Source organism: Pleuronectes platessa, chromosome 21 (genome assembly GCF_947347685.1).
Source record: "Pleuronectes platessa chromosome 21, fPlePla1.1, whole genome shotgun sequence".
NCBI lineage: Eukaryota > Metazoa > Chordata > Actinopteri > Pleuronectiformes > Pleuronectidae > Pleuronectes > Pleuronectes platessa.
Window position 1 is genome coordinate 2,072,230 of NC_070646.1, and position 12,132 is coordinate 2,084,361.

A 12,132-nucleotide genomic window follows, 5' to 3' on the forward strand; every position below is an offset into this window, starting at 1 on the left:
TGCACACACACACACACACACACACACACATATACACACACACACACACACACACACACACACACACACAAACACACGCTGGCACACAGGCAGTGTAATAAATGAGAAACAAAGCAGTAATAGCAGCATCATCATCCATGACTCATCAAAGAAAAAGTGTATTTCAAATAAAGGAATACAGAATATGTGCAAATATCAACTATTTCCATCAAACGTCAGATTAGTGAAATGTCTTTACCTTCAGTGCTGTGACCATGATGAATATCTGCCAAACATTAGCATGTTAGCTGGCTGTGCCTCTCAAGCTGTCTTCAGAGATAAGATAAAAATAATGTTCAGTTCTTTATAAATCGGACTGATCATATTCCATGATGTGTGTTTTTGGGAGGGCTTTTATTCGAGTTGCCAGTAGGTGGCGCGATTACTTTAACTGTATATTGGCGTTTGTAGGTTTTCAGCCTCAGATTCACATCAAACATGTGACGTTTGCAGCAGATTAAACAATGTGTGTGATTTTGAACACATGATCCGACCACATTTCATACATGAAGGTGAAATGCGCCCTTTATTAAGTGTGGTAGGGGGCGCTGTGGAGCCATTTTGCAACATGCATACCTGAAAACCATAAAACATGTCAATTTTGACCTTAACTCCAGTCGTCCCACAGAGTCAGTGACTGTGTGTGTTTGTGTGTGTCTCTCAGGACGGGTTCACTCCCCTGGCGGTGGCGCTGCAGCAGGGCCACGACCAGGTGGTTTCCCTCCTGCTGGAGAACGACACCAAGGGGAAGGTCCGCCTCCCGGCGCTGCACATCGCCGCCCGCAAGGACGACACCAAGGCCGCCGCCCTCCTCCTCCAGAACGACCACAACGCCGACGTGGAGTCCAAGGTAGGCGGGACTACAACTCCCATGATGACCTGCTGTCAGACAGGAAGTCATCCTCTTTATTTTTTTGTTCTGGTTCTTTGCAGCTTCGTGAATTATGGACACGACTCATATTCACTGAACCAGAGTTTGAGTCACTTTCATTCATTTATAAACTCTCTTAATATTTCGCCTCTTTAAATAATGACTCACTTCTTGTAGTATTCCGACCTTTCCCTCAGATTATGACTGGTTTGTCATTTATATTACAACTTCTTTCTCATAATATATCGACTTTCTTCTCATTTATGATTTTGTTCTCATAATATTATGACTATTATTGTAAAATTATGACTTCTTTCTAGTTAAATAAAGAAATTGCTATCATACTTCAGCCCAAATACTAAAATAGACGTTTTCTGACATTGTTTCATTTCGAACCTTTTTGTTTTTGTCTTTCAAGAAAACGTATTTAAATCTCTGAGTTCGAATAAAAACCTAAAATTCTTCGGATATTGAACAAGGTTGTTTTTATGAGCTGAGATAATAATGAATTAATGATAATAATGAAGAAGAAATCAGAGACGATGGAGGAGAATCTCAGATCCAGACGTTTTCTATTAGTTCATCCCCACATGCTCATCCGGCAGCTTGGTGCAGCCATGGCATTGTTGTTTATGTTGTTGTTGGTGTTTATGTTGGTGTTTTTGTTGTGGTGCACTAACCACCCCATTCTCTCCTCCTCCTCCTCTTCCTCCCTATATTCGTTTTTATCTTGCCCTACCGCTCCCCTTGTTCCTTTTTCCCTTCTAGATGATGGTGAATAGAACAACAGAGGTACATCTCTTCTTCTCTTCTCTTCCACTTCCTCTTCCTCTTCCTCTTCCTCTTCCTCTCCTCTCCTCTTCCTCTTCCTCTTCCTCTCCTCTTCCTCTTCCTCTTCCTCTCCTCCTCCTCCTCCTCCTCTCCTCCTCCTCTCCTCTTCCCTCACCCACAGTCATTGCAGAGCCAAAGCTTTCTGTCTGCTGGCACGAATGCTTTTGCCGTTTCACCTCCTGTGTCTTGTGTTTTTTTTAAGCCTGCTTCGTTTTCGACTTTTCTTTGTGTGTTTGCAGTCGTTTGCTGCTTTTGGTCCTTTTCTCTTATTTTAAATAGAAAACGAGAAGAAAAGAAGGAAGAAGTTACATTTCTATAACAAACAAAAGCTTTATTTCTCTTCTCTCAGGCTTTCTCCACTTAACTGGCTAATTTATATGCTTCATACGTAAACAGTCACCTCAGTCTTCACTTATTTACAAAATCATATATTTTTTTGTCTTTTCTATACAACAAAACCTTCTCAGATTGTCTGAGTTTCATATTTTAAAGTGTTATGTTAAGTTTTCATTAAAGCAGCCAATTCTATCTAGACTCTGTGTCACTGATACAGAAGCATGTTCACCTGCATGTTGTTTTTATCCTGTCAGAAACGTATATAGGAAAATAATATTTAAAGAAATTTATAGAAAAATTTGACACTCAGAGTTTGCATTTTCCCAAATTCACAAACTCTGCATGTTTTTTTAATTTGACAGGAGCTGATTGGTTTGTTCATATTTATATTATTGTTTATTTTATCCACTTCAACCCTGGTTCACATTACTTTTTCAAAAGGAGGGTACAAATATGCAATATCCTCAGAGGTCTCTTTATTAGGTACACCTATAAAATAGAAGAAATAAAAGAAACACACCGCAATTAACCTTTAAAACACATCTTAATGAAGCTGCTGTTTTAAGGTCAAAGGTAAGATAGTGATAGCAGAGAGTCTCACATGTTTAAACCCTCAGAGCATGTTGGACTGATGCTTTGCTGGTCTGCTTTGCTCCGCTGTCGGCCACCCGCTGCTGTATGCGATATGTCCCATCATGCTTTGCTCCCGGCTCGTCAGGTCACTATCTGTTCGTCTCCCGTTGAGTGATTCTGTTTCTCGTGTGTCTCTCGTCCCTCAGAGCGGATTCACTCCTCTTCACATCGCGGCCCACTACGGAAACATCAACGTGGCAACGCTGCTGCTGAACAGGGGAGCAGCTGTGGACTTCAAGGCGAGGGTAGGTACACACACACACACACACACACACACACACACACACACACACACACACACACACACACACACAGAGACACACACACTCTCTCTCTAACAGGCCTTTTGAAGTGAGTACTGCTGCAACCACTCCAACACTCTCACACTAGAGGGCAGGATGATATGTAGGAAAATATAGCTGAGTGTGTGTGTGTGTGTGTGTGTGTGTGTGTGTGTGTGTGTGTGTGTGTGTGTGTGTGTGTGTGTGTGTGTGTGTGTGTGTGTGTGTGTGTGTGTGTGTGTGTGTGTGTGTGTGTGTGTGTGTGTGTGTGTGTGTGTGTGTGTGTGTGTGTGTGTGTGTGTGTGTGTGTGTGTGTTTCTGCAGCTGTGCTTCTCGCTCTTGTGTCTTTGCTGTATAGGATCCTTTAGCTCCTGACAGGGGATTCTGGGAGTTTTTAAATGTAAATAGAAGTGTTTTAATTAACGTCAATCAGTGCTTTAATAAGTTAGAATTAACTCTAACACTAAGTTGAACCAATTTCATAAAGATCGATGAATTTAGCTCTTGAGAAATCAACAAGAATGTCAAATAAAACTAAACGCTGTATCTCACGATGCCAAAGAAGGTAATAAAAAGGTCCAGGATCTGCCCATTTGTCTGCATCCGGGCCAGAATTGAATTGGTTTGGTTCTTGGCCCGTTTCCCATCCTTGACTCCAAGTTTCAGTATCATCAGTTCTGAAGTTATCAACAAATGAAAAACCTCATGGATCGTTTCTCTCTCCTCAGAACGACATCACGCCGATGCACGTGGCGTCCAAACGAGGGAACGGCAACATGGTGCGACTGCTGCTGGAGAGGGGCTCCAAGATAGATGCACGGACCAAGGTACACACACACACACACACACACACAGACACACACAAACAGACACACAAACACACACCTGTTTAATAACTTCACTTACAAGGTGTCAGAAGCAGCTGAAGGTTTTTCTTCTACCTCTCAGACAAACACGTGATTGTATGAATGTGATGAAATCCTCAAATCGACCTGTGTGTGGGGGGGCGAGTGAGACCTTCACTGAAGCTGCTGTTTGTGGTTGATCCTCCAGGACGGTCTGACTCCTCTTCACTGTGGAGCCAGGAGTGGTCACGAGCAGGTGGTGGAGATGCTGCTGGACAGAGGAGCTCCGATACTGTCAAAGACCAAGGTTCGATTCCCTCCTGTTGTCTATTTACACACGTCCCATTCATGTGAACACAACATCTCCAGAACGCCTTGAGGGAACTAATTCAAATTTGGTACAAACGTTCACTTGGACCCATGGAAGAACTGATTCGAGTTTGGTGGTAGAAGGTCAAAGGTCAAGGTCACAGCGAACTTGCAAAATCCACTTACTTTTCTAATCTGCTTCCTCTGTTTCCCCTCCAGAACGGGTTGTCTCCTCTCCACATGGCGACGCAGGGCGACCACCTGAACTGCGTCCAGCTGCTGCTGCACCACGAGGTGCCGGTGGACGACGTGACCAACGACTACCTGACCGCGCTGCACGTGGCGGCCCACTGCGGACACTACAAGGTGGCAAAGGTCATCGTGGACAAGAAGGCCAACCCCAACGCCAAGGCTCTGGTGAGGATCAATGAGACTCTTTAAAGGCTTTTAGTCATAATTACAAAGTTTATGGTTTTAAATCAAATCAATAGGTTGATTCCAAGTTTGTTCTTGAGCTGAAAACAACAGTTTCTCCAACTTTTCTCTTCCTCTCATTCCTTTTCACACTGAGATGATTAACGACTTTCGTTCTCCTTGAAACTCTTGAAGAAGTTTATTTTGACCTCACTGTGTATTTACTCTCTATAGTTTTAACAGCTTTAGACGTTTAACCTTTAACGTTAAAGCTCATTTAAACAACATGAAATAGCCACAGGGTTCACGTGAGAAGGTGCATGTATGAAAAGAGAGAAGAGAGGAAGTAAAGTGTTTCTGTTTTCTCTTAAACTAAAAGAAAAGAAGGTGAATTCCTGCAGCAGAGACCTGAATCTAAAGTTTCAGTGAAGAAATCAAGGTTTTGATGATTTCATCTCCCAACTGACCAAAGATTTCCTCCCTCCTTTCAAGTCATTTCCTCTCTCCCTCCGCTCTTTCCTCTCCTCCTCTTCATCCCTCCGTTCTGGTTCCTGACATTAAAAATAGATGAATGAGGGATTCAAATGGAGAAGAGAAGACACAGAACATGAGAGGAGAGAGAGAGAGGAGGTGAGAGGAAGCAGACGAGGAGGCAGAAAGAGACTTTACAGCCGCTGTCTCTGTCTCTGGCGTGAAGACAACCATCTCTGCTCTGTAACGGGAGAAGCCTGGGTGTGGTTAGAGCGCCGGGACTTTACAGCCGGAGAGAGAGAGAGAGAGAGAGAGAGAGAATGAGCAAAAGGGGGAAAATGAAGTCATAGGATCGGAGCAGAAACCTCAAAGTCAGGAGAGAGAGACGGGGGAGGAGGGGGGAGGAGTGTACGAGCTGGCGAGACGAGAGTGAGTCGTAAAGAAAAGTTTCTATTTCGGTGCCGCGCGCTTTTTTTATTTTTGTTTAACGGCGAAACAGACAATTATTTCCACACATGCTCGTCTGGTTTGAGAGGAAGAGTGAAAGAAAAGAGGGGTAAGAGGAGGGGGATGACGGAAAAGAGAATCCCCCCCCTCCCCTTTTTACTGTATTTTCCATGTTGTCGTGCACCAGCTCTGCACAGAGATCTACACACACACACACACACACACACACACACACACACACACACACAGTTTCTGGGACATGTTTGAATGTATGTTTTTCCCCCCCCCTGTTGCAGAATGGTTTCACGCCGCTGCACATCGCCTGTAAGAAGAACCGAGTCAAGGTGATGGAGCTACTTCTGAAGCATGGAGCATCCATCCAGGCCGTCACAGAGGTACGTGTGTGTGAGAGAGTGTGTGTGTGTGTGTGTGTGTGTGTGTGTGTGTGTGTGTGTGTGTGTGTGAGAGTGTGTGTGTGGCATGTAAGTGGAGAAGAAAGATGGAGTTAAAGCGACTTGATCTGGAATTTCCGGGAGCTTCACGAGGAAAAAAGGTCGACAGGTTTTCTTTCTTTGTAGTTTTTTAAACCGGGTAAAGTTTGTTCTCCTTGTACTTGTACTTCAGCAGAAAACTTTCTATTCCTCTAAATTCATCAGAAGATAACACTGCTTCGCTTCTTCTCCTCTTTTATATCCCTGTTAAAAATGAATTAGATTATTCTTCTGTCTGTTTTTTAAGTTTTTTTATTGTTTGAATCGTAAAGTTCTTTGTAATTTGTCTTGAAAAGTGCTTTATTTTTATTGTTATTAGATTTGTTTGACAGCTGGAGTTGCCTTGAAGAATTATATTTTAAATACTGCACACAAGAGTATTACGAGATTTTAAGTCTTATTTCTTAAATCAAGTCAATAATATCATGGTGGTGAGGTCATTTCTACCTGTGGCTACGTCCTCTCATAGTGATGAAACTTCTACACACAAAGAGCGACACTCGGCTGGTTGTGTATTTGTTGACGTCACTGAGTCACTGTCACTGTGTTGATTCTGTTTCAACATGTGCTCAGCGGTAAACAGCCCACGAACACAGTCACAGACATAGTGAAGCAATTAGCAGCTAAAGAGACATTTCCCCTGGAGCCGGTAGAGACCAAACACAGAGTTACAAGAGGGTTTTCCTAAGTTAACACAAAGTACTTTGATCCGAGTGTGTAGGAGACGTTATCTTTAAGGCTGATGATAAATCTGTGTCTGCAAACAGGAGGTGCATCGTTTCATTTAAAGCATGAACTGAAACTGTCTGCAGCTCATTCTGAAACCATCAATCTTTACGATCCGGTCGTAAAGATTGTAGATATGTACACTTACAGATTGTTATCGTTCTATAATTATTATTGTTATTCTTACTATTAATATTCCTCTGGTTGTGATTCTGCAGTCGGGTCTGACTCCGATCCACGTCGCTGCATTTATGGGACATGAAAACATCGTCCACCAGCTGATCAACCACGGAGCTTCACCAAACACAAGCAATGTGGTGAGTTCAGGGACTTTCTTTATTTCTACCAATTAAAACTTTCATTTTTAGAATAAACAATGCAATAAAGATGTGTATTAATATTTCCTGCTGTACAAACATCATATGGACATAAACAAACTGCAAATGAAAACTAGTATTTGTGTATAGCTGCTGAACAAGCGCCTGTGTGTTTGTGGTGATCAATGTTGTGTATTTAATTTAATTTGCCACCAGGTGGTTTTAAAACGCAGGATTTACTAGAACCTTCAAACCGAGGCTCTCGACCTGTAATGGAGAATCTTTACTTTCCTCTTCTGGTATATTTATATCATTTATATAGCTTAAATCATGTTTAATGTCAGAGAGAAGAGAGGGAGAGGTGTGGGGGGGGGGGGGGGAGAGAGAGAAAGAAAGAGAGGGAGCAAACACAGAGGGGGAAGAAGAACACAGTCAACTCTTCAACCTCAAGTATTTGGGCGCCCACGCCGTGTCTGTGGCCAGGTTGCCTTAGAAACAGGACGTCATTATGGTGAAGGGGGTGTGGGGGGGTGTGGGGGGGGTCTCTGTTCCTCTAACAGGAGGAAGGAGGGGAACTTTGGAAGTACTTTTAATCCCTCCCTTTCTTCTTTCTTTCTTTCTTTCTTTCTGTGTGTGTGTGTCTTTGTGTGTGTGTGTGTGTGTTGCAGAGGGGGGAGACGGCGCTCCACATGGCGGCGAGGGCGGGACAATCAAACGTGGTTCGATACCTGGTCCAGAACGGAGCTCGAGTGGACGCCAAGGCCAAGGTAGACCACGCGTGACCTTTGACCTCAGACAACACTCACCTGTCAATCATCTGAACAGAAAATAGACTGAGCCCAATCAGTGTGTGTGTGTGTGTGTGTGTGTGTGTGTCGTTTTGTCTTGTTATTACGGTGCATAACTGTTCCTGTTGTCGTCTGTGTGTAAGAGAAAATGATTTTGTGTCCGTAGATATTTCTGTTAATATATTATTATCATTCCTTCTTTTGATGAGTTTTAAAAACCCTCCCCCCCCCCCTCCAGGACGACCAGACGCCGCTGCACATCTCGAGCCGCCTCGGCAAACAGGACATCATCCTCCAGCTGCTCGCCAACGGGGCGCACCCGGACGCCACCACCAGCTCCGGGTACACACCGCTGCACCTGGCCGCCCGGGAGGGACACCGGGACGTGGCCGCCACGCTGCTGGACCAGGGAGCGAGTCAGGGCGTCACCACCAAGGTCAATATATATGATAAAGTTTGTGTTACATAGAGAAAGTAATAGTATAGTATCCTTGAGTGGAAGAGGTAATCAGATTACCTCATAGTAGTGCGAGTAGAAGTCCCGCTTCAACTCTTACAACTCGTATTATTCACATGCATACACACACACGTATGTTCAAACACACACGGAGCCTGGCTCTGTTTGCTAGCAGCTCGTTTTGAACCCCGGTCACAGTGTTGCCTCATAGCAGAAGAATCTGATGTAACACACCCCGTTGTGTCATGTTGTGTGTCGTCATTTTCCAGTTCATGTGTTCTGCATGTTGTCACGACATAAAACTGCAAATGAGTCGATCAAACACATGTGGTTCCACTGAGCGGCCATGAGCAGAAATAAAAGGAGCAGATGAAGGGATGGAAGTGTTTTATTGATCTCAGATTAGAGTTTTTAATATTCCCCTCTCTCCTCTGTGTCTGCAGAAGGGCTTCACTCCGTTACACGTGGCAGCAAAGTACGGGAAGATCGAGGTCGCCAACCTGCTGCTGCAGAAGAGCGCTCCGGCCGACGCAGCTGGGAAGGTACATCCTGTTTCTAATCAACGGAGAGAGAGAATGATAGAGCGATAGAAACAGATTGAGTGTGTGTGTGAGCTCCTACGATAGAATCTATATGCAAAGGCCAGTTTACAGCCTAACTGTCTGAGATGATAATCAAACATGCATGTGGGCCAGTAGGGGGCGATACAGTCTGCTCCAACAATTCATCAAATACCAGAAGAAGAAGACTGAGGTCTAAGCAACAGTACAAAGTTAACTGTGACATCATCATTTCCCAAAAGCTAAATTTTTAATGTAGAGATTCAAGTTGTTTGTAAAACTCTGGATACTTTATGATGTTTGACTTTTCCGGGAGAAAACTCTGCGATAAACGTGGTCAAATCTTTTGTCGTCAATCCAAAATGGTGCTCATGAATGTTTTGTTTTAGATGTTTGGTGATAAATTGTCATAATTCGCTCCTGAGCAACTCACCTCTACAAGCCGACCAATCAGAGGAGAGCATGAAGTGATGTTACTAGTTATTTGATGCTGTATAACCTGGGGTTAAAGGTCATGATTGACAGCTGAGATCGACTCACCGCTGGTTAAACTCGATACCGAGGCTGCTCCACCATCACAACTTCACAAACACTGTTTATAAATCACAGCCTAACAATGCTCGTTTGTGTACGTGTGTGTTCAGAGTGGACTAACTCCACTGCATGTGGCAGCGCACTATGATAACCAGAAGGTGGCGCTGCTCCTGCTCGACCAGGGAGCCTCACCGCACGCTGCTGCAAAGGTAAGAGATAAAGTGTGTATGTGTGTGTGTGTGTGTGTATGTGTGTGTGTGAGAGAGGTGAAATTGAATGGTCTTTAGTGCACTGATGCACCAAAACCTCCCTCTCTCTTTGGCTCGGGGTGAAAGCGGGTTGACCTACTTTCACTCACCCACATGCAATTACACTGTACGTTCCATATCCGAGCGCTGCGACGTGATTGGCTGATCTGAAGGCGTCTCTCCAGAACGAGCTGCTGGTGAAATCAGCTCCATTAGCTGTTTTCTCCCTGATGGAATATTCAATAAACTCTTTCTTCACGTCAATACCTTTTCTTTATTATATATTTGGACTTTAACTGTAAAACCCAGAATCTCTAAGTGGTAACATTTTGTTCTCTGCACCTTAAAAAAAATCACAGTTTAGGAATAGAGCTCATATGTCCTCCAAGAACCAGCTGTCTCCTCATGAAACAATATTTACATTCACTAGATCTTTATTTGTAGCGTCACCAAATTTTGTGAAAATCCGTCCAGTAGTTTTTTCTTAATCTTACTTAATAACAAACAAACTATCCCCAATAAAAACACAACCTCATTTGTGTAAATATCATAAAACTGCAACTTAATGAAACATAACACACATGATAATCAGAATATTTCATTGAAAGATATTGTTCACAGTCATTTATATAAATGTGTGTGTGACTGGTTGATTGTCGCCGGCTGTCGGCCCAACGTCCGCTGTGATTGGCTCAGCTGCCCCACGACCCTATAAGGATAAGTGGTATAAATAAAGCTTGGAAGTCTGTGACTGGACGATTGTGTAAAGGAAACAAACAAACAAATAATCATCTGTTTGTTTTTCCGGTGCCCAGAACGGTTACACGCCGCTCCACATCGCGGCGAAGAAGAACCAGATGGAGATCACCACCACGCTGCTGGAGTACGGCGCCTCCACCAACACGGTGACGCGTCAGGGAATCACTCCGCTGCACCTCGCGGCGCAGGAAGGAAACGTGGACATCGTGACGCTGCTGCTGGCTCGAGACGCTCCGATCGACACGGGCAACAAGGTAGAGACCTGCCACCGCTGCAGATGTTGTTCTTTTGGCTTTGAGTTTATTTATTCTTGTTGTGTATTCACCTGCTTCTCTGTCTCCCTCAGTCTGGTCTGACTCCGCTCCACCTGGCGGCTCAGGAGGATAAAGTCAACGTGGCCGAGGTCTTAGTCAACCACGGAGCAACTGTTGACCCTGAGACCAAGGTAATGATTCAGATTTCTTCTTGAGTAGCCAATTGCTTTGCCTTGTGAACACGATATCTCCAGAATGCAGTGAGGGAAGTTCTCCAAATTTGGCACAAACATTCACTTTGACTCGAGGATTAACTGATTTGAGTTTGGTAGCCAGAGGTCAAAGGTCAAGGTCACAGTGGTCTGACAAAATCAGATTTAGTATTTCTAGAACATGCCATCTTGAGATCAGCTTAAGGAAATGTCTTCTGCTTTTGATCAGTTGGCTCAAAGGTCAAAGGACAAAGTAAAAAAGTATTAACATTAACTGCGCTGTTGTCAAAGGCTTACAACCGTTTCTTTGCTGAACACGTTTCCTCGATGTGTTTTCTGTGTCACCAGCTGGGATACACTCCTCTTCATGTGGCCTGCCACTATGGGAACGTGAAGATGGTCAACTTCCTGCTGAAAAATCAGGCGAAGGTCAACGCCAAGACCAAGGTAACCATTTCAAGTTTGAGTGTCTATATATATATATATTTTCCTGCCAGGCCCCTGATGAAGAGTCATCAACAAAGACGTCAACTTGAAGACGAAGGATAAACTTCTTTCACTTTCTTTACCTCCTCTGCAGAACGGTTACACTCCTCTGCACCAGGCTGCACAGCAGGGACACACACACATCATCAACTTACTGCTGCATCACGGAGCATCGCCCAACGAGCTCACCACTGTGAGTACACACACACAGACACACACACAGACACACACAGTCACTTACTACGCTGCACAAATCTAATGCATTAAATTTGTATGTTGCTCTTGAACCTCGTTGCTTGTAATCTGTTCTGGTTTCTAGACAAAGTGCCAAATATGTTTTAAAATAGCACATCACGCTGAAAATATGAGTCTTCTTCACTCTAAGAGGAAGAGGAGGTCTCACCTTCATCACTTTGTGGTTTTCTATGTCCAGAATGGAAACAGTGCTCTGTCCATCGCCCGGAGGCTCGGCTACATCTCTGTGGTGGACACACTCAAAGTGGTCACAGAGGAAACTCTGACCACTCAGGTACGAATGTGATGCAGCAACTTATCTTATAGAAACTATGTTCATGTACAACTTATGTACAACAACAAATATAACTTACAATTTTATTTTAGCTTTATATGCCTACTTTCTAACAAATGCTCGGTGGTAAGAAAGGACGGGTGGGGACATGGAAATATTAATATTTAAAATCACCCTTTCACAGATCAGTGTTTTTAGTAATATAAAACTCTATAATATATATTCATTGATAATAATACTCTATATATGTAAAGCTCTTGTAAAAACATGTTTACAAATTGCTTCACAGACTTA

The 12,132-nt window shown here is 43.6% G+C and overlaps 1 protein-coding gene across 1 annotated transcript in view; it reads left to right on the top strand.

The window, feature by feature from the left end:
* The window catches only part of LOC128426415 (ankyrin-3), an 88,308-nt gene that overhangs the window by 36,887 nt on the left and 39,289 nt on the right, over positions 1–12,132 (top strand). Inside the window, exons 6-22 of the mRNA XM_053413268.1 lie at positions 704–889; positions 1,679–1,702; positions 2,857–2,955; positions 3,720–3,818; positions 4,045–4,143; positions 4,365–4,562; positions 5,774–5,872; positions 6,913–7,011; positions 7,680–7,778; positions 8,038–8,235; positions 8,700–8,798; positions 9,461–9,559; positions 10,414–10,611; positions 10,704–10,802; positions 11,172–11,270; positions 11,404–11,502; positions 11,743–11,838. Coding sequence (XP_053269243.1) covers positions 704–889; positions 1,679–1,702; positions 2,857–2,955; positions 3,720–3,818; positions 4,045–4,143; positions 4,365–4,562; positions 5,774–5,872; positions 6,913–7,011; positions 7,680–7,778; positions 8,038–8,235; positions 8,700–8,798; positions 9,461–9,559; positions 10,414–10,611; positions 10,704–10,802; positions 11,172–11,270; positions 11,404–11,502; positions 11,743–11,838 — 1,989 coding nt within the window. The remainder of the gene's footprint in view (positions 1–703; positions 890–1,678; positions 1,703–2,856; positions 2,956–3,719; positions 3,819–4,044; positions 4,144–4,364; positions 4,563–5,773; positions 5,873–6,912; positions 7,012–7,679; positions 7,779–8,037; positions 8,236–8,699; positions 8,799–9,460; positions 9,560–10,413; positions 10,612–10,703; positions 10,803–11,171; positions 11,271–11,403; positions 11,503–11,742; positions 11,839–12,132) is intronic.